The 18,759-nt window shown below is 38.6% G+C and overlaps 1 protein-coding gene across 4 annotated transcripts; it reads right to left on the minus strand.

Annotated features, from left to right (window-relative positions):
• Window positions 1–564: 564 nt before the first annotated feature.
• LOC114047139 (zinc finger protein 501-like) lies at window positions 565–17,778 on the minus strand. Of its 4 annotated transcripts, none has more exons than XM_027867894.1 (6): window positions 17,706–17,778; window positions 16,505–16,729; window positions 15,598–15,686; window positions 7,384–7,510; window positions 6,934–7,029; window positions 565–1,923 (listed from the first exon to the last, which is right to left on the minus strand). In XM_027867894.1, the coding sequence occupies exons 3-6, from the start codon at window positions 15,628–15,630 to the stop codon at window positions 776–778; spliced, it is 1,404 nt and encodes a 467-aa protein (XP_027723695.1). In that variant the 5' UTR covers window positions 15,631–15,686; window positions 16,505–16,729; window positions 17,706–17,778; the 3' UTR covers window positions 565–775. The 4 variants fall into 4 exon arrangements, with proteins under 4 accessions (XP_027723695.1, XP_027723697.1, XP_027723694.1 ...); XM_027867896.1 differs by lacking the exon at window positions 17,706–17,778 and adding an exon at window positions 17,449–17,665 and having other exon boundaries at window positions 16,558–16,729; XM_027867893.1 differs by lacking the exon at window positions 17,706–17,778 and adding an exon at window positions 17,449–17,665.
• Between the last annotated feature and the right edge of the window lie 981 nt (window positions 17,779–18,759).

The following is an 18,759-nucleotide window of genomic DNA, read 5'->3' on the forward strand; positions in this document are numbered from 1 at the left end:
AAAGGGTGTTCTCCAGGTGAAGGCCTTCCTATATTTATAGGGTTCCCATATTTGTACAGTTTTTTCTTTCAGTATGTATTCTGTGATGCTGGATAAGGTTTGAGTAGTAACTGGAGGTTTTTCTTCAATAGTCTGCTTCATGAGTTAGACCTGTCTAAAGAGCATCTTTATTTTTTTAAAAATAAATTCATTTCTACATCCTTAAAGAAAGCTTGAAAAGAAGTCCACTCCTTATTCTTATCTATGCAATTCTAGTATTAAGGAAAGCAATTCAATTCACTTAAAGTCAATAATCTAATCATTAATTTCCCTAACTCACATATTATTTCTGATGTTTTATCACCAAAAAATGATGCAAAAATGTTTGGTAGAAGCCTCGAACTATAAATTTAGGTAATTAAAAAACCATTCAATGATGTAAAAATGCTCATTAGACAAACAAGTGTTAAATGAATCATTAAGGAAATTGATCATAAAAAGAACTGCTATTAGAAGAACTGATGTAAAACCTCTTGTTGTATATGCTAGGGAATATACTATCAGAAAAAGATACACAGTGGAGAAAGGGATGAGGAAGAAGCAGCATATTTCTCATTCAAGTACACCAAACAAAATCATAGCTAGTACTATTTTTCACAAGCTATTTGAATATGGGACAATTCCAAATGAAACTTTTTAATTTATTAAATTCCTAGGATCATACTTCACTATGAAGTCTCCGATATTTGACCAGGGATGACCTGTGCTTGAAGACATTCCCACACTCATTACATATTTAAGGTTTCTCTCTTGTATGGGTTCTCTGATGTCGAGTAAGATGTACACGCAAGCTGAAGGCTTTTCCACATTCATTACATTCATAAGGTTTCTCACCAGTATGAGTTCTGTAATGGAGGGTAAGGTCTGCACGTCGAATGAAGCCTTTCCCACACTTACTACATTTATAGGGCTTCTCACCAGTATGAATCCTTTCATGTTTGTTAAAGGATGACCTATCAGAAAATGCTTTTCTGCATTCACTACATTCATAGGGTTTCTCTCCAGTATGAATTCTCTGATGTTGAGTTAGGTTTGTACTATATCTGAAGGCTTTCCCACATTCGCTACATTTATAGGGTTTCTCTCCAGTATGAATTCTCCCATGTTGAATACATTCTGCCTTCTGACTAAAAGTTTTCTCACATTCACTACATTTATAGGGTTTCTCTCCAGTATGAATTCTCTGATGTTGAGTTAGCTGTGTACTCCATCTGAAAGTTTTCCCACATTCTTTGCATTCATAAGGTTTTTCCCCAGTGTGAATTCTTTTATGTCGATTAAGACCTGTCTTTTGGTTGAAAGCTTTTTCACATTCGTTACATTTATAAGGTTTCTCTCCAGTATGGATTCTCTGGTGTTGGATAAGGAGTGTAGTATTTCTGAAAGCTTTTTCACAGATATTACATTCAAAGGGTTTCTCATTAGTATGGACTCTAGAATGCTTTTTAAGCAGTGCACTCTTACTGAAAATTTTCCTACATTCAGTACATTCATAAGACTTCTTTGGTATACATACTTTCTGATGACTTATTAAGCATGAATTACAATTAAAAGTTTTCCCACATATATCATATTTATGGTATCTCTCTTTAGTGGGAACACTTTGCTCCATAACAGGGATTGAGTCCAGATGAAACTGATTACATTCAGGGCTTTTCTTCCCAGGTAGGATTTTATTTGGGGCAACTGTCATTTGTTTTAGATATTTCTCATATATTTCTTGTGGGATGCCAAACTGGTCTTCAAATCTCCAGGTTTCATGTGATTTAGAATAACATATACTATTCCTTGTGAATCTTTCCACTTCTACCTTCTGGGATGATTCCTCTTCAGAAATGTTCTGCTTTGGAATTAACTTCCTGGTTTCAGGTGTGATCTCCCAGTCTGAAAGAAAGAAAAATGTAACTCTGTCTTGTTGGTTAGGTTATGAGAAAGAAAACCACCAAAGTGAGAACAGAAGAATGAAAATGGTAATAATGAGTACAATGATCTAATAATCTTCAAATATGGACTCAGAAACTGGGGAAAGGATGGTAAAGGGGAGGAAAGATAAGTGAGAAGAGGGGAATCTCTCTTCCTTTAAGGTTCATTCAATCTATATTTATTACTCAATGAAGATTCTGGTAGCTGCTCTCTATCAACCTTCAGGACACTTGCCTTCCTTCTTGAATTCAGTGTCTATTTCAGTTTTTCTCTCTCCTTCACAACTCCTACTCTGAAACTAGGGGACTTCGACATACATATTGATACTCTCTCAGGCACTATAACTTCCCATTTCTTAAATTTACTAATTTCCCATGATCTACTCCTTAACTTTAACTCAGCTATACAGAGATTGCCATACCCTTGATCTTGCCATAACCCAAGTGTTCTTGGGGATAACCCAGTTACCCCTTCCACATCATGAATTTCCCCATCACAGTTTCGATATATTGCAGGTTGGCATAAGAAATTAAATGGGTATTTTGAGGGAGATTTGTGGAAGCCACAGATAACATGGGAGCACCAGCAGATGACACAGAAAAAAGTTTAGAAACCCAGAAATACATAAAATATATGTATAGTATTATATAATATCAACATATTTTATCTCCTAATACCATAATACTTCAGACTTTCCTGATACGAGGGCCAAAACATTTTATGCAGGTATTCCAAATTGTGGGGGCACTATGCCCCTAATCCCCATGATGTGGAAGAGATAACTATTTTCATGTACTCTGAACTTTTACCATTCCATTTTCTCCTCTCCCTCATGACCCCTAACCCCATTCTTTATCTTCACTCTGACTTCTAATCCCTTTGCTCCTCAAATTCTTTCCCAGCCTTTCACCCCTGTACAAGCTATACTCTCCTCCCTTCCCCATCTTGATCCCTTGGTGAACCAGTTCAACTCTACACTATCCTCCTCTTTTCTTGAATCCCTAGCTTCCTTATCTTATCACCAGTCTTGTCCTGCCAAGCCTGCCTAGGATTACTCCTATCATCCTCTGCCTCTGTTCTTATTCAAGTACTGGAATGAATGAAACTGGAGCAAATCATGAAGCTGTGTTGACAGGGTCTAATGCAAAATTATGTTACAGTTTGAATAGGAGGACTCTCTCTGCAGTAAGGCAATAATTTTATGTGTCCTTTAATACGAATTAATTTACTTTTCCACTTATTAAAGCAGCTTTTCCAAACCTTTTCATCCTTTCTCAAACTTCACATACCTCTCCTCCTGAACTTACTCTCTCAGTTGAGAAATTTGCCCCACGGTTCACTGAAAAAATTAAGATCATTCATCTAGAACTCCTAATAATTAACTGGATAGGAGAAGTGAGGGAGAGAAAAGTGAACCCAAAGAAATGAACATGGGAAACCACATGAATATTGGTGCCATAGGTGATGATTTAGGAGGAAAGATAACAAGTTCTGTTTTGAACATACTGAGTTTAAAATGTCTATTGGATATCCCATTCGAGAAGTCTAAAAAGCAGTTAGAGATGTGAGTTTGGAGATTAGCCAACAGTCTGTGGCAGAATAGGTAGATTTGAGAATAAGCATAAAGATGCTAATTAAATCCATGGGAGCTGATGAAATGACCACACAAAGTTGTATACAGAGATAAGAGGGCCCAGGATAGAACCCTGAGGGACACCTATGGTTAGAGGGTGTGATCTGAAAAAGGATCCAGCAAAGGGAACAGAAGTGGAGGGTCAGGTTGGTAGAAGGAGAATCAGGAGATAGTGGTTTTCCAAAAACCTGGAGAGAAGATATTATCAAGGAGGAGAAATGATCAACAGTGTCAAAGGCTATAGAAAACAGGTACACTAATGTACTACTGGTGGAACTGTGAACTCATCCAACTATTACAGAAATCAATTTGAAACTATGCTCCCAAAGCTATTAAACTCTGCATACCCTTTCCTCCAGTGATCTCTCTACTAGTTCTATACCACAAAGATATCAATTAAAGAGGAAAAGGATCCATGCATACAAACATTTGCAGCAGCTCTTTTTGTGGTGGGAAAGAATTAGAAACTGAGAGGTACCCATTAATTGGGGGAATGGATGAACAAGTTAGGATATATGAATATGATAGAATACTATTATGCTATAAGAAATGATGAAGGGGATCATTTTAGAGAGACCTGGTTGGTCTTGTATGAAATGATCCAGAGTGAAATGAATAGAAAAAAAACAAAACACTCATACAAGGACAACAATATTATACAGACACAACTTGGAAAGACTTAAGAACTCTGATCAATGTGATGATCAATTGGTTGTCATTCTCCATTCTCAACGAGGACCAAAATGACATCACTATGTTAGTGTCAAGTTACAGTGTGTCTGACTGGCTGATCAGGCCAATGTGAGCTCAGAATGCTCTATCACAGGTCATGCACAAATAGTCCATATGAACATCGGAGGTGTATTCTCTAAATCTGTGCATCTCGTGTTTCTTTTGACTGCTTCAATTCTGCTTTACTCATAGAGCACAGCACCTTCTCTCATGTGAATATTTAGCCTGGAGAGGTAAGTCTGTGATCAGTCCAGCACTCTGAGCCACACACTGCCTTCCTCACTCTCACATCCTGTCTCTTCTCCTTATAACACAGTCTATTAAAGGCCAATGTTTTCTGTGAAGGTGCATCCATGAAGTTTTACTGCATTTAGGTAAATGGAAGACAATGTTGGTGATGAGACCATGAGATGCACAAGTCTTCAGTAGTTAAGTGACCAATGCTCTTTGCAGTTTCCAACTCCATTCCTCCCAAGGACTCCCTGCTATATTTAGTAGTCTGAGCCTACTCCAGCACTGAAGTCACCCAGAACTATAAGCTTGTCTTCTTTTGGTACCTTGATGATAAGGGTCTCCAGGTCTTCATAAAATTTTTATTTGAGCTCATCAGGGTTTATCATGGTGGGAGTACAGGCATTGATGATGGTAGCATGGCACTTTCTGGCAAGTGGCAATACCGTTGTCATGAGACTGTCGTTTTTCAGTAGGCACATAAGTTTATTGACTAGATTAATTTTGATTGTAAAACCTATACCAATTTCACAGTGCTTCCCTTTACTGTGGCCACTCCAGAAAAACGTGTATCCAGTGCCACCTTCAGTAAGCTAGCCTTCATTTACCAGTCTTGTTTCACTCAAGGCTACCATTTGGATGCAGTATCTACCGAGTTCTTTCACAACAAGAGTTGTTCATCTTTCAGGTCTACTGGATTTTGTGTTGTCTATAAGTATGCACATCCCATGTACCGATGGTAAGTGGGATCATCTTTGCAGAAGTTTTTGTACATTTTTTTGTATTTCAGCTGCAGGGTGGGATCCCTGCCTGCTGAGGTAAACAGGCCAGGTTGGGTAAACAGACAATTTTTAGGGCATCTTTTCTAGCCCCTTCCTCATACCAGGAGGTGAGCAGTGAGGTCCTTAAAAGGCTGCTCAGATACCTAAGGGGCTGCTGAATCCCACTGCTGCTTCCAGGAAGAAAACGATCATATGGCCTGGGCCACCTGTATGCAAGGTTGTGATTACAGCTCCCAGTGTATCTGCACCTACTGCTTTGTCACTTGTCTGTGTTGACCACAATACTGAGAGGTAAAAATGGTAAAATGGTATGGGTGATATCTTGTGATTCGTGCATAAATTGGATTTAAGTGAGACAGAGTTGCAAGAAATGGTTAGCCTCATTCTCTCGTCCAAAGTTGTCACAATCCAATGGCAGGATAGAATCAAGATGACTGGTGATGGCTCAAGATGCAGTAGATGACCTTGGTGTCTTCAATATTTAACCAAGCCCTAAGCACTCCACAGCACCTACTTCAGCTGTCTTCATGGCTGTTGGAACAAACTGCTCTCATTTGTCCTTTCCACCAGATGTCTTCTCATGCTTGGGGTAGACACTTCTCTATCTTACCAAGTGGTTTGAGACCTTTCGGTTACCATCAATCTGGTTTAGCCTGTTTGCCAAAAGCATTTACTGGAGTGTGGCCACTGTGCATGCTATAGTTTCTTGGAGCCACAGGTGAGAGTTAGGTGGATCAGGTGGACACCAAAGGTGGAAAGCAGCCTTGAAAAGGGGTCGGCAGCCCTCACATCAGAGGTATTAGTATTCCCTGAACACACTCTATATCATATGACCAATTACAATTTTAGTGAACTCATAATGAAACATGCTACCTACCGCCTGACATAAAAGTGATGGACTCAGAATGTAGATTAAAGACTTTTTTTTGGTGGGGGGAGGGCAGGCCAAAACATGGCCAATATAGAAATTTGCTTGTAACATATTTGTAGAAGAGGTTTTGTTTTTCCTGCTTTCTCAACTTGAGGTTGCAGAGATAGATGAGAAGGAAAGAAAGTGGATATTCATGAAGATAAAATAAGAACTTATTAACAATTACACCCGTCCAACAATTAAATAGGCTACCTCCCAAAGTAAATGTAATGAAAGGCCCTGAAAAATTATATAGCCTTGCCTGAACATCTCTGAAGAAGGTATAGAGCCACTTGTCTCCTCATCCCTGATATAAAAAAAAAATGTTAGATTTTACCTCAGCCTAGTAAATTAAAAAAATCTCTTAGAATACTGAAGGCCCCAAACATAGACTACCTATTCATTGTTTAGTTTTCTGTTTGATATTTGTTTTCTTTTACTTTTGCAATTCTTGCAGTGGGTGAGAATTTGGACTAGATGACTTCTAAAATGTCTTTCAACTCTAAGATAATTTCATCATATTATAGAAACATATAAGCTCAGAGTCTTTGAGTGAATTTGTGCCAAATGACATCAGTCTTATCTGCAGGCCTAGATGGCCTGAAAGAAAATTACAAAAACAAGTTTACAATCTCTTTTGACTTACTCATAGTGATTCATCTCTTTGGGTCTTTTTCACTCACCTGGAAAGGTACCTCTTGGGATTTCTCTCTCTACAATCCAAGGTTCTTTTCCTTGCTCCAGCTGGGATATCAAATCTGGTTTACAAACTTGATGTCCTGCTCACAGGGAAAAGAAACAAAGGACTTGAGTATTTGTGCTGGAGGAAAAAATCATTCTTGGATTAAGTTCTAACTCTTTGTTGTTTAGGTCCTCTGAAAGATGAGAAAATGGAATACCATGGACAGCGCAACAAAGTTATCTATTTTATATTCTAAGAAGTGAACTTTCACCTGGAAAGAAGAAACAAGAATACCCTATTTTTGTGTCCAAAGTGAATTAAGAATTTCTGATCACTTATCCCCAAGTCCCTACATAGATAAATGCTTTACAGCGAGAAGTTTTGTACCATTTATCCCACTTAATGACTTATGAAACAAAATGATCCTGTCATACAGGAAAACCACACTTACCCACTGAGACCAGGTTTCTATAGTTCTCCAGCATTACATCCTTATACAGATATCTCTGACCAGGATCCAATTGCCTCCACTCTTCATGGGTAAAGTCCACAGCCACATCCCTGAATGTCAATGATTCCTGAAATGCCAAATATATTCCTGCTCAACCTACCACCCACCACTCATTTACATGGCCTTGGAGAGAGGTGTTAGTGATTGAAGAGGACAGGATTGCATATGCTGATAATTTTCAGAGACATCACTACTCCAAGTAAAGTATATTATTTTCTGATTGCGTACTATGTGGCTAGAACCATCTCTGACTAATTAGGTGGTACAAAAGAGGTAAAATACATGGTCAGTGTCCTTGATGAAGGTATAGTTTTGTCACAGAGGAAAGCAGACATGGCGTAATTGGAATATGGTACAGTGATAAGTTATGTGATACAGAAAGAAAGTACGCATGAGTCCAGAATAGAAGAGAAGCAAGTGAAGACCTCACAGAAGAATGACAGAGCCTTCAAGTCTGAAGGGATTGTGAAGGCTATCTCACAAACCACCCTTCTAATGGATGAGTATTTATGTTTTACAACCCCTCTGACCTCCTGATGATAGGAAATCATCTAATCTCAATTTGAACACGTTAAAGAAGTCACTCCTTCAAAAGCTGCCAAATCCATTTTCATGCATGTTAGGGTCTTGCTTTTATTGAGCTACAGCCTGACTCCTTTTAATTCCTACTCATTGTTCCTAGTTCTTCCATCTGAAACAAAATGAGTAAGTCACGTTCATATTTTATGTAATAGTCCTACAATTGTTTGAAGGTAGCTAATCAAAATTACCTATTTTACATTTTGTAATGCTCTATTTTCTTTGGTCTCTACATAGAGATTCCCTAATCTATATATCCAACTCTAATCTCTTCCCTGAACTCCATCGGAATTTCCTGAACCCCACCTCCACCATCAACTGCCTATTTCTTGCTAAATTGTTCTGTAAGCATCTCAAAGAGCAGCTAGATGACACAGTGGCCCAGGAGTCTGGAGGACCTGAGTTCAAATCTTGCCTCAGACACTGACTAGCTGTGTAACCCTAGGCAAGTCACTTAACTCTGTTTGCCTCAGTTCTTAATCTGGAAAATGAGTTGGAGAAGGAAATGTCAAAACACTCTAGTATTTTTGCCAAGAAAAATCCCAAATGGGGTTGTGGAAAGTTGGACACGACCAAAACAACTCAGTAACAACAAAAGTATCTGAAAATGATTATGATGGCAGGGGATAGAGTGGAGAGAAAGACTGAGCCAGGCACTGAAGTCATTAAATAAGTTTGGAGATTGGCCAAGATCTCCCACTGCATCCTGGGCCATCTCTAGTTGTCCTGATCTATATCTGGCTACTGGACCCAGATGGCTCTGGTGGAGAAAGTGAGGCTGATGACTTTGCACAGCCCTCCCTCACTCAAATCCAATTCAATTGCAAGTCATGGCATCATCTTCCTAATGTCAAGGTCCTCTTTCAGAATGAAGGACAAACCACAAAACAAAACAATGCAGAGATGGAACTTATTCCCAAGAGAATAGATAAGATCTCCAAGAGAGTACCTACAGAGAGAGGAAAAAAGCAAAAGGTGGAGCTCTGAAAAACAGCCACACTGAGGGGGCAGGTCATATGGATCATGGTCCAGTAAAGGAGACTAAGAAGGAGCAGTAAAGCAGGCAGGAGAACCAGGAGAGAAAAGGGTTGAATAAAATGTGGACTGAGGAAAGGCTACTGAATTTAGCAGTTAAGAGATTTGGGAGGATAGACAACTGAGGAAGGAGGTGTCATGGATTCTTGGAGGTCAGTAATTGTACAGGTTCTTATGGCAAGCTCTGTGCCAGAGCCATTCTGTACAGTTAATCCCAAACAATCCCAGTGAGGCACGGAAATCTTTTTAGAATAAAATTCTGATGATATAAACAGAAACAATTCTGATAAGGAGGGAAGCTATTTTTAGAAAAAGTCCAATGAGAATGCAAAGCAACTCATTGGCCAATTTAAACATATAAAAGAAATGTACAAAAAATAGAAAAAAAGGTGCAAAATTGAAGACAAATACAAAAGTATGTCATTGTTCTATGACAACTATGTTAGGAATGCTAAAATACAGAATAAACTGAGACTACTGAGGAATGCCAAGGACAATAAAAAGGACCCTTTAGCTATATTGTTGAAAATAGCATGTTCAAAGAAGGTATGGGACCTCAGCTTCAGGTGGATGGCATGACAATAATTGATAGAAAGTAGTTACTCAACTCTTATACTGCTTTTGTTTTCTCACCAAGAAAAGTCTTTGGACTGGACAAGACAGTACAAAAATACTTAAAGGTAGTTGAAACCCAACACGACAAGAGAGACAGTGAAAGACCACTTAGCTGCCCCTGATGAGGTCAAGTCACTAGACCCAGACAAATAACATTCCCCAATTCTAAAGGAAATGACAGATGTGATAACTGAGGGACAGTTAATGATCTTTTAAACAGTAGTAAGGTGCCATGGAGTTCATAAGCAAAAATGTTGTTTTGATTTTTGAGAAGTAGAGTCTGCAATTTCAGGCCGGGAATCTTGAATTTAACTCTTGACAAAATTCTAGTACATTATTAAAGAGATGGTTGCAAATATTTAAAAAAGAAAATAGTGATCACAGCAAAAAAGTTAGTATAATATGGCTTTATCAAGAATAGTCCATTCCAAACTAACCAAATTTCCCTTTGTAATTGTGTTTCTAAACTGGTAGATTAAGGGGATGCTATAGATTTAGGTTGGCTCCAAGATTTTCATTGATGGGTACATGATAACTTGGAAGGTCTCTACTGGAGTGTCTCAAGGGTTTGTCCTTGGCCCTGTGCTGTTTACCATTTTTATCAGTGACTTAAAAACAAAAAAGTCATAATCACAATATGTGAGAGGCATGGCTGGATAACTGCCTTGTTTGAAACATATTTGGAGGGGTTTGTGGACTACAAGTTCAATATGAATTAACAGTGTGATATGGTGCCAAAAAATGTAATGGGACTTTAAGCTGCATTGAAATGTCTTGTACCATTTATGGATAATGGAAGAATTTAGGGCCAAAGAAAATATAAAGGGCACTGCAAAATGTAAAACAGATAATTTTAATTATATAAAATTAAAAAGTTTTTGCATAAAAGAAACCAATGCAACCAAAATTAAAAGGAAAGCAAAAAACTTGGAAAAATTTTTTTTGCAACAAATATCTCTGATAAAGGCCTCATTTCTCAAATACATAGAGAACTGAGTCACATTTATAAAAATAAAATTGTGCTCAAAGGATATGAACAGGCAGTTTTCAGACAAAGAAATCAAAGCTATCTATAATTATATGAAAAAATGCTCTAAATCACTATTGATTAGGGAAATGCAAATTAAAACAACTCTGAGGTACCACCTCACACCTATCAGATTGGCTAATATGACAAAAACGGAAAATGATAAGTGCTGAAGGTGATGTGGGAAAACTAGGACATTAATGCATTGTTGGTGGAGCTGTGAACTGATCTAATCATTCTGGAGAGCAATTTGAAACTATGCCCAAAGGGCTATAAAACTGTGCATACCCTTTGATCCAGCAATACCACTGCTAGGTCTGTAACCCAAAGACATTAAAAAAAAGGGAAAAAGACCTATATGTACAAAAATATTTACAGCAGCTCTTTTTGTGGTGGCTAAGAATTGGAAATCAAAAGGATTCGTATCAATTGAAGAATGGCTGAAAAAATTGTGTTACATGATTGTGATGGAATATTATTGTGCTATAAGAAATTACAAGCAGGATGACTTCAGAAAAACCTGGAAAGATTTACATGAACTAATGCAAAATGAAGTGAGCAGAACCAGGAGAACATTGTATAGAATAACAGCAATATTGTATGAAGAACTGTTAATGACTGAGCTATTCTCAGCAATACAATGATTCAAGACAATCCCAAAGGACTCATGACAAAGCATGCTCTCTGCCTCCAGAGAAAGAACTGATACTGTCTGAATACAGACAGAAGCATGCTGTCTTTCTTTCTTCCTTCCTTTCTTTCAGTTTTCTTGTACAAAATGACTAATACGGATATTTTACATGATTGCACATGTATAACCAATATCAGACTCTTTGCTGTTTGAGGGGGAAGGGGAGTGAGGGATCGAATTTGCAACTCAAAACTTTAAAAACATGTTAAAATTGTTTTAACATGTAATTGGGAAAAATAAAATATCATATTAAAAAGAGGTGGGGGGAGGGGAAGAGATGTGTATCAAGGTCTAGGCTGAAGATAGTTTTGCTGATTTCTGCTGTGGTCAATGCGTCATATCCAGAAGGAGGCAGATGGCAGTTCTGCTGTCCTCTGCTCCAGCCAGAACATATCTGGAATATTGTTTTCAGTTTTGGACAGCCCATTTTAGGAAGGGTTACCACTAAGATGGAGATTATTTAGAGAAGAGCAAACAAGAAGGCAGATGGCGTTAAGATTATGTTATATAAGGATCCATGGAAGGAACTGGGTTCTGTAAATTTAAAATGAGAGAATTTGATGGAGGCATGATAGCTGCCTTTGTATATTTATGAGATTGCCATACATAAAAAGGACTTATTTTTTTTGGTCTAAAGGTCAGAACCAAAAACAAAAGGTAGAACTTGCAAAGAGGCAAATTTCAGCTTGATGTAAGAAAATACTACGAATTTAAAATGTCCTAAAATAGAATGAACTGACTTAGGGGTCAACAGGTTCCCTTTTATTAAAGGTCTTCAGGCAACGGCTGAATAACCAGTTTTTTTGGTTAATTCCTTTTAAATATATAATAAAGTTGGAAATTTTTTTTCTCCTTTTTTTCCTTCTCCCCTCCCCTTCCCCCTCCCCCAGATGGCTACCATTAGACATACATATGTAAAATCATCCTATATACATGACCACTTATTAAGAATTTGTAGAGGATTAGATGACCTCTGAAGCCCCTTCAAAAGTCTACATAACTAACTAACCATCACTTTTCTTGTGGGCCCAAGTCTGCATCACCAACTGCCTAGACATCGCCTCTTGGATAAAGGTATCTCAAATTCAACATGTACAAAAATAAACTCATTCCCTATCCCTAAACCTACTCTTCCTCCAAACATCCCAGTTGCTGTCAGGGGTACCATTATTCTTCTAGTCACCTAGATTCCGAACCTTAACATAATCTTCAACTCTTCAATATCTCTTCTCTCCCCATATCCCAAAAAGTTATAACTCCATAACTTCTTTCTTCCTCTTCTCCTCACTCCCCCATCCCCAACCATTCTCCATATAGCTGCCAAATATGTGTACCAAAGCAAATGTATATGCCTAAAGAACTGGAGCTATTCCCTCACATTCAAGAATCTTCAGTGATTCTCTATTGCCACTAGGACAGACTAGAAAATCTTTTGTCCTTTAAAGCCCTTCAAAATTTGACTTCAATCTGTCTTTCCAGACTTATTTCACAGTACTCTCCTTCAACAAGTCTATGTTCCAGCCAAACTGGTTTACTCACCATTCCCTGCATACTACATCATCTCCCAATTCCGTGACTTTGCAAATTCCCCCATTCCTGGAATGCTGTCCTCCTCATCTCTACCTCTTGCAATCCCAATCCCCTTTTAAGACTAAGCTCGTATGCTTCCTCCTACATGAGGCCTTTCTTAAGGCTCCTTATTCCCCAGATGTTAGTTACTCCCTCACTACAAAATTAGATGTACTTACTTTGCATATAATTTGTTTACTTAGCTATGTACATATGATAGTTTCCCTCTCCTCCCCTCCCATTCTCACCTTAGACTATAAACTCATTGAGATTAGGGACTGTTCAGCTTTAGTCTTTGAATCCCCAGGACCTGGCAAAAGGCCCTTATATTGCAAGTGATTAATACATTTATACTGAATTGAATGATGACAGATGAAAACAAAGATGGACAAATCCCAGCCTCTCCACCTTTCAGCTGATAGTGCTATCCCCTTCAAAGTTACCTTGTATATTGCTTATATATCCTTATATATCATGTCTCCCATGATAGAATGCAAGCTCCACGAGGGCAGGGACTATTTATTTATTCATTCACTCATTTATTTATTTTTTATTTGTAGCCCCATGCCTAGCACAAGCACTTAATAAATACTTGTTGACTGATTATACATATATACATAAATGTGTATGTATACACACATAAATATATAATTAAAATAATATAAAAATTGCCTCTTTTGAGCATAGGGTCACAGATTTATACCTGGAAGGGGCCTTAATGGTCATCTAATCCAACTTCTCCATTTTACAAATGAGAAATACATTAAATAACTTAGCCAAGGTCACACAGGGAGTAAGCAGTACAGCTAGGATTTGAACCCAAATCTTCAGACGCAAATTCAGTACACTTTCTACTGCATTATTCTCAAATGTAACAACACCTTGTTATTCCAATATTAATTGTTGAATGCCTATAGGTCAGTGTTTTCCAAAGCTAATTTTGCCATTGAACACATTTATATTTGAAATATATTATGGAACTGATAAGTACAGGTCTAGTTTTGTGGGTATGAAAGCATGGAATAGTCTCAGGACAAAAGGGGATAGAAGAAAATTGGGAGCAGAAAGAGGAAATTTAAGATTACTTTTATGCAAAAAATTTCATAAGAATGTGATACTTTCATATAATTCTATTGTCCTATTTTCTAGATATATAACTATAGAAACCTCTACTGAATTTTCGGGTTTGTTTTAAATTCATTGCATCTGATCGTGAAAAGATATTCACTAGCTTAATGTTGAATACCATTTTCATGGGATATTCATTCATGAATTATCAATCACTGAGCAGGATATATTACAGTGAAGTTCCCTAGGCTGTCTTATGAAAAACAATGAACTATGAATCTTGCTTTCTCCCAAAGGCAAAAGAAATTAGATCCTCTTGGTAATATGATTTTATAACAATGACATACAAATGTGAAAGTTGCCCTATGATAGTTAATTTAATTAGGCAAGTACCATGATATTTGACTTATTATGGACAAAAAAGTCACAAAAGGTCATATTGAATACTTAACCTTCCCTGACAAAAATTACCCAAGGATTTGATTTTCTTGTCAAAAAAACGTATAAATTAGCAGATTCAAAGAAAACACCAATCAATTCCAAACTCAAGCTTCTGTGAATGGTGCCTCCAGGCCCAGCCATCCTATTAGATAGTAAATCATTTAGGACTCCCCAGAATAACCACAGCACAAAGACTTCTTTTGGTGAAAACTTTTTCACATGTGCCATGTTTCGATCACTATTTATGTACTGTGATACCAACTTTAAACCGTCATATCCATCTTTACTACCAAGATCCTCATTCTGTTAGTTGCCCAATGTAGAAGATTTGGAGTCAACTTTGACTCTTTCCCATCTTTCATAACCTTCACTGAATGAATTATTTTTTTAAAAAAAAGTTTTCTCTTCAAATATATCATCACAGTTTGCCTTAACAGATGCTTTTCTTTGTCAGGAAAAATTCCAAATTCCACAATCTGGCATTCGAGGTTCACTACAATATGGCCCTTCTTATAGAGCCAACTTGTTTCCCCCCATTTCCTAAGATATACCCTTCACTGCAGTGAAGCTAGTCTTCTTCAGTACTTCTTACAGATAGATATTTCAATTCTAATCTTTTGTCTGTGATACCCTCTGTCATTCTCTATAACTATCTAAATCTTATCCACCAAGTTCAATTCCAGTCTCACTTCTCTTAAAATCTTCTCATCCTACCTTTCCCTTGGCCCTGACTTATATACATACTTTGATCATTTAACTTTTTCAAGTGTATTAAAAATAAATATTTTATTTCATGTGACTATCTTTCCAATGAGCCTATAAGGCCTTTAATAACAAAGATTATGCTTTCTACTTTGTTTTGTTTACAGGTTCAAATTCAGTTCTAAGAATATAGTAAGACTGAACAACCTGTTGAATGGTTGGATGGTAAGCACAGGAGGAAAATGTTGCTGAAGAATGACACTAGACAAACTGAGAACACTTCCAGTCTACTGGGGTCAAACAATCAGGGCTCAAGTTCCTTAACAGGACTTGGTTAGGCAGAAGAGTTTGAGGACAAAGGAAAGAAAAGTTTTTACTCTTTGAAACTAGAGATACAGCATTTCAGGAGAGAGAAAGCCCAACTTACCTGGGATCTGGCAGTCAGCAGGCCAGAGTTCATTCTCTCCTGCTCAGTGTTCTCCCGTTGGGGAAGGGCCAAGTCTTGAGAATGCAAAGCTAGGGAAAAGAAAGAAGTCATGAGAGACAGCCTCTTGTCTTGTGGTTCTCACTTACTCTGCTAGAAATTCTTACAGAAGATTTGGGAGTGATGCCCCATTGCCAACACCAAACACTTTATGAAGGAATAGGGAGATCAAAACAAAGTCCAAGTTCCATCTCCATCTTGGATAGAAATGAAAGTCCACTGACATCACCATCTGGGTCTCACACTCTATTTTTTTATGCTATTAGGGTCTAGGTGTTGCATCTACTATCTATCCATCAAATGAAAGCTCACCTCCAAAGACAAATGTGATCACTCAAGGTATAGTTCTGAAAGCTTTTATTAATGTGAAGCCCACTCCATGTATAGCTTCAATGAAAGCCAAAGCATTCTGTTGTATAATTTCCTATCTGTATTCACAATCTTACAAATCCCCATTCTTTCCCAGCCTGCACTAGCGAAGGGGGACTAATTACAATTTATTAGAATATCCCACCTTCAACTCCTTCTCAGAGAATTCCTTAGAGAATGTAGAGTGAGAAATGCAGGACTAGGTCTATTTCAGCTTCTACCATGAATTTGTTACTTCATTTATTGGGCAAGTATTCTAAGGGAAAAGGTAATTACACATTGAAAAAAATGTAATATTTTCTCTAGAGGTAAGGTACTGGCCATCAGTACCAGGTACAGTCTTGTCCTTGGACAATCCATATCCTTTCCTTCTTCTCTGTAATGCTCACCTTTCTCCTCAAGTATCTAGATCAAATTCTTCAAAGTTACCCACTCCTCACTGGGTTCTCAATGTTCCAATGTTACCCCAGTACTGTATTACCTATGCAGGATGGTCAGGAATTGTTCTGGCAACAGATACAACAGGACATGCACCTTGTTCTAGGTTCTGCTCTGACACTTTGGCTGAAAGTTTCAGGTCAGGGTTTCTCCACTTAGGATAGATTCCAAGTCTCCAAGGCCTAAGAGTTCAGAAGCAAGGTCACTTCATTCTGGTGTTCAGATCTCAGTAGGGAACCCTACTTCTAGTGCCACACCTGTAGAATTGCTGCAGGGTTGAAGGGAACAAAGAGATGAAGTCAGCAAAAGGGATCTAGCAGACTTGGTCATAGGTTAAGCCCTAAAGATTTTTATTTGTTTAGGAAACTAGTAAGGGATACCTGCTATTTTCAAGTCCTTGTGCCAGCTGCTATATAGGATAGAAGAATGAATAAAACAAAGTCTCTAACCTTGAGGACCTTAAGATCTAGAATACTGGTAGCGGACAGCATAAAATGCTGAGCAGTCAATATATATACATCTTACCCTGGCATTATAACACCTTACAAACTGGCTCCATTAAAGTTTTCTAACTATAATTCATATGACAGTATTGGAATGGAAATGACATACTCTACATTTGAACAATACCAGACCATTCCCCAATCCTTTTCTTAGATTGCCCTTCTGTTCCCTGAGCATTTACTACTACTATAATCTAAGTCTGAACCTGGATTGAACTCCTAACCCCCAACTTCACTTACTGAAGCCCCTCTTTTCCTTCAAGGGATGCCATCCTGGACTCACCCAACATGTCCAGCTGCTTGTAATCTCTCCATCCTCAAATTTAACATGGCATGTAGCCTAGACCTTTCCATTGCACCTATTAAATTAATCCTTCATGTAAGAGCTTCGTGGACACATGTCTTTTCTTCCCTAATAATAGGGAGGGAGGCTCATGTTTTATTGGGGATCTTTGAATCCCCAATATCTATCACAGTGACTTACACAGAGTAGATTATTAGTAACAGTAATTGCTGACACAGAACCAGGGGAATCTTCTTAACTCCTTTACACAAATAACACACACACAAGAGAGCTCTTGTCTTTCTACGTGTAACACACGCATGCCCAACAATAGCCCTGATGGCGTGCTCGACTCCCGGCCCTTAATCCCTTCCCGAATCGGCTCAGTCAGGGTTCAGGATGCTTCGGGGAAATGGGTTCCGGTGACCAAATAACTGAAATCGGCCTCCAGGACTGACCTGACCTCAGATAAAGAACTGATTCCGGGCCAAAGAACCAATCGTTTCGTCGAGGCCGCGCGCAATCTTTAGCCATCTCAGAAGAGGGGCGGGGCCCGCGCCCTGGGAACGTCAGGACTACCACACCCAGAATGCACCGCTTCAGTTTTTTTTTTAAGCAGGTTCCGGTCATTCGTTTCCCGCTGGTGTTGCAGGTTTGCTTGGCCGAGTTCCTGAACCCTTTCCCTGCATCCGGGAGACCCGTCCGAAATCTGTACCGAGAGTACATGGACGCCAAAAAACTAAACCCTGCTCTGTTTTCTAGGTAGTGAGCGACCTTTCGACAAAGTTAGGTCGTGGTCCCTCTTTACCATCCTATCATTTATCACGGCATGTTTCCATGGCAGTGGCTGCAGTGCGCCTTTTCCGGTTCTCTGGGCCTGGACCCAGAGAATGGATTATTTATTTAATTATTTATTTTTTATAGTGTTATTATTGGGAGCGCAGATCCCCTAGAATTTGAACTGGGAAAAGAGGCGGGCCATCAGGAGGCGGGGTCAAGGGAACCAATACCGTAGAAGGAACCAGAGAAGGGTGCGTCTAGCGTTGTAAGAAGCCACTGGGGGCGGGGCCAAGTTTAAAAGTGGGAGAGTTGGCCAGGCAGGAGGTGGACGATTTGAGTTAGGACTTCAGTTACAACAGAGACCTGAATGTGTCAGATCTAATAGAGTCTCTGTAAGGAGAAATTGATTAATTTTTCTGAAGGTCCTTTAGGTGTGTAAGAGGACCAGTGAAATATACCTTATAGAGACTTTTCAAAGAGTTTTGAGAAGGTGGGTTTTTAAAAAAAATTTTCTTCTAACAGCAGTGAGTCATTAATTTAGAGAGAAGATACTTTATTTTGGAGGTGGGGGACTTTTAGGAAGCTGGCATAATAAATACATCACCCTTAGTTGCTTCTGCTCCTCTGATTGGAGGAAGGAACAAAAATTTCCTCCCAAAGCCTCCAGCTGTTCACTTGGTTTCAACTCCACCATCATCGTCAAGCTTCCCCCCTTTCCAGCTTCCCTTTGTG

The sequence above is a fragment of the Vombatus ursinus genome, unplaced genomic scaffold (genome assembly GCF_900497805.2).
Source record: "Vombatus ursinus unplaced genomic scaffold, bare-nosed wombat genome assembly UNPS02014786.1, whole genome shotgun sequence".
NCBI classification, from domain to species: Eukaryota; Metazoa; Chordata; class Mammalia; order Diprotodontia; family Vombatidae; genus Vombatus; species Vombatus ursinus.

Coding starts and splice junctions, on each gene's coding strand:
- LOC114047139 (XM_027867894.1), bottom strand. CDS start 15,630: ATGAACTCTGGCCTGCTGACTGCCAGATCCCAG. Junction 7,511..15,597: donor TGCTGACTGCCAGATCCCAG/GTAAGTTGGGCT, acceptor TTGGCATTTCAG/GAATCATTGACATTCAGGGA. Junction 1,924..6,933: donor CCCAAGAGGTACCTTTCCAG/GTGAGTGAAAAA, acceptor TCTTTCTTTCAG/ACTGGGAGATCACACCTGAA.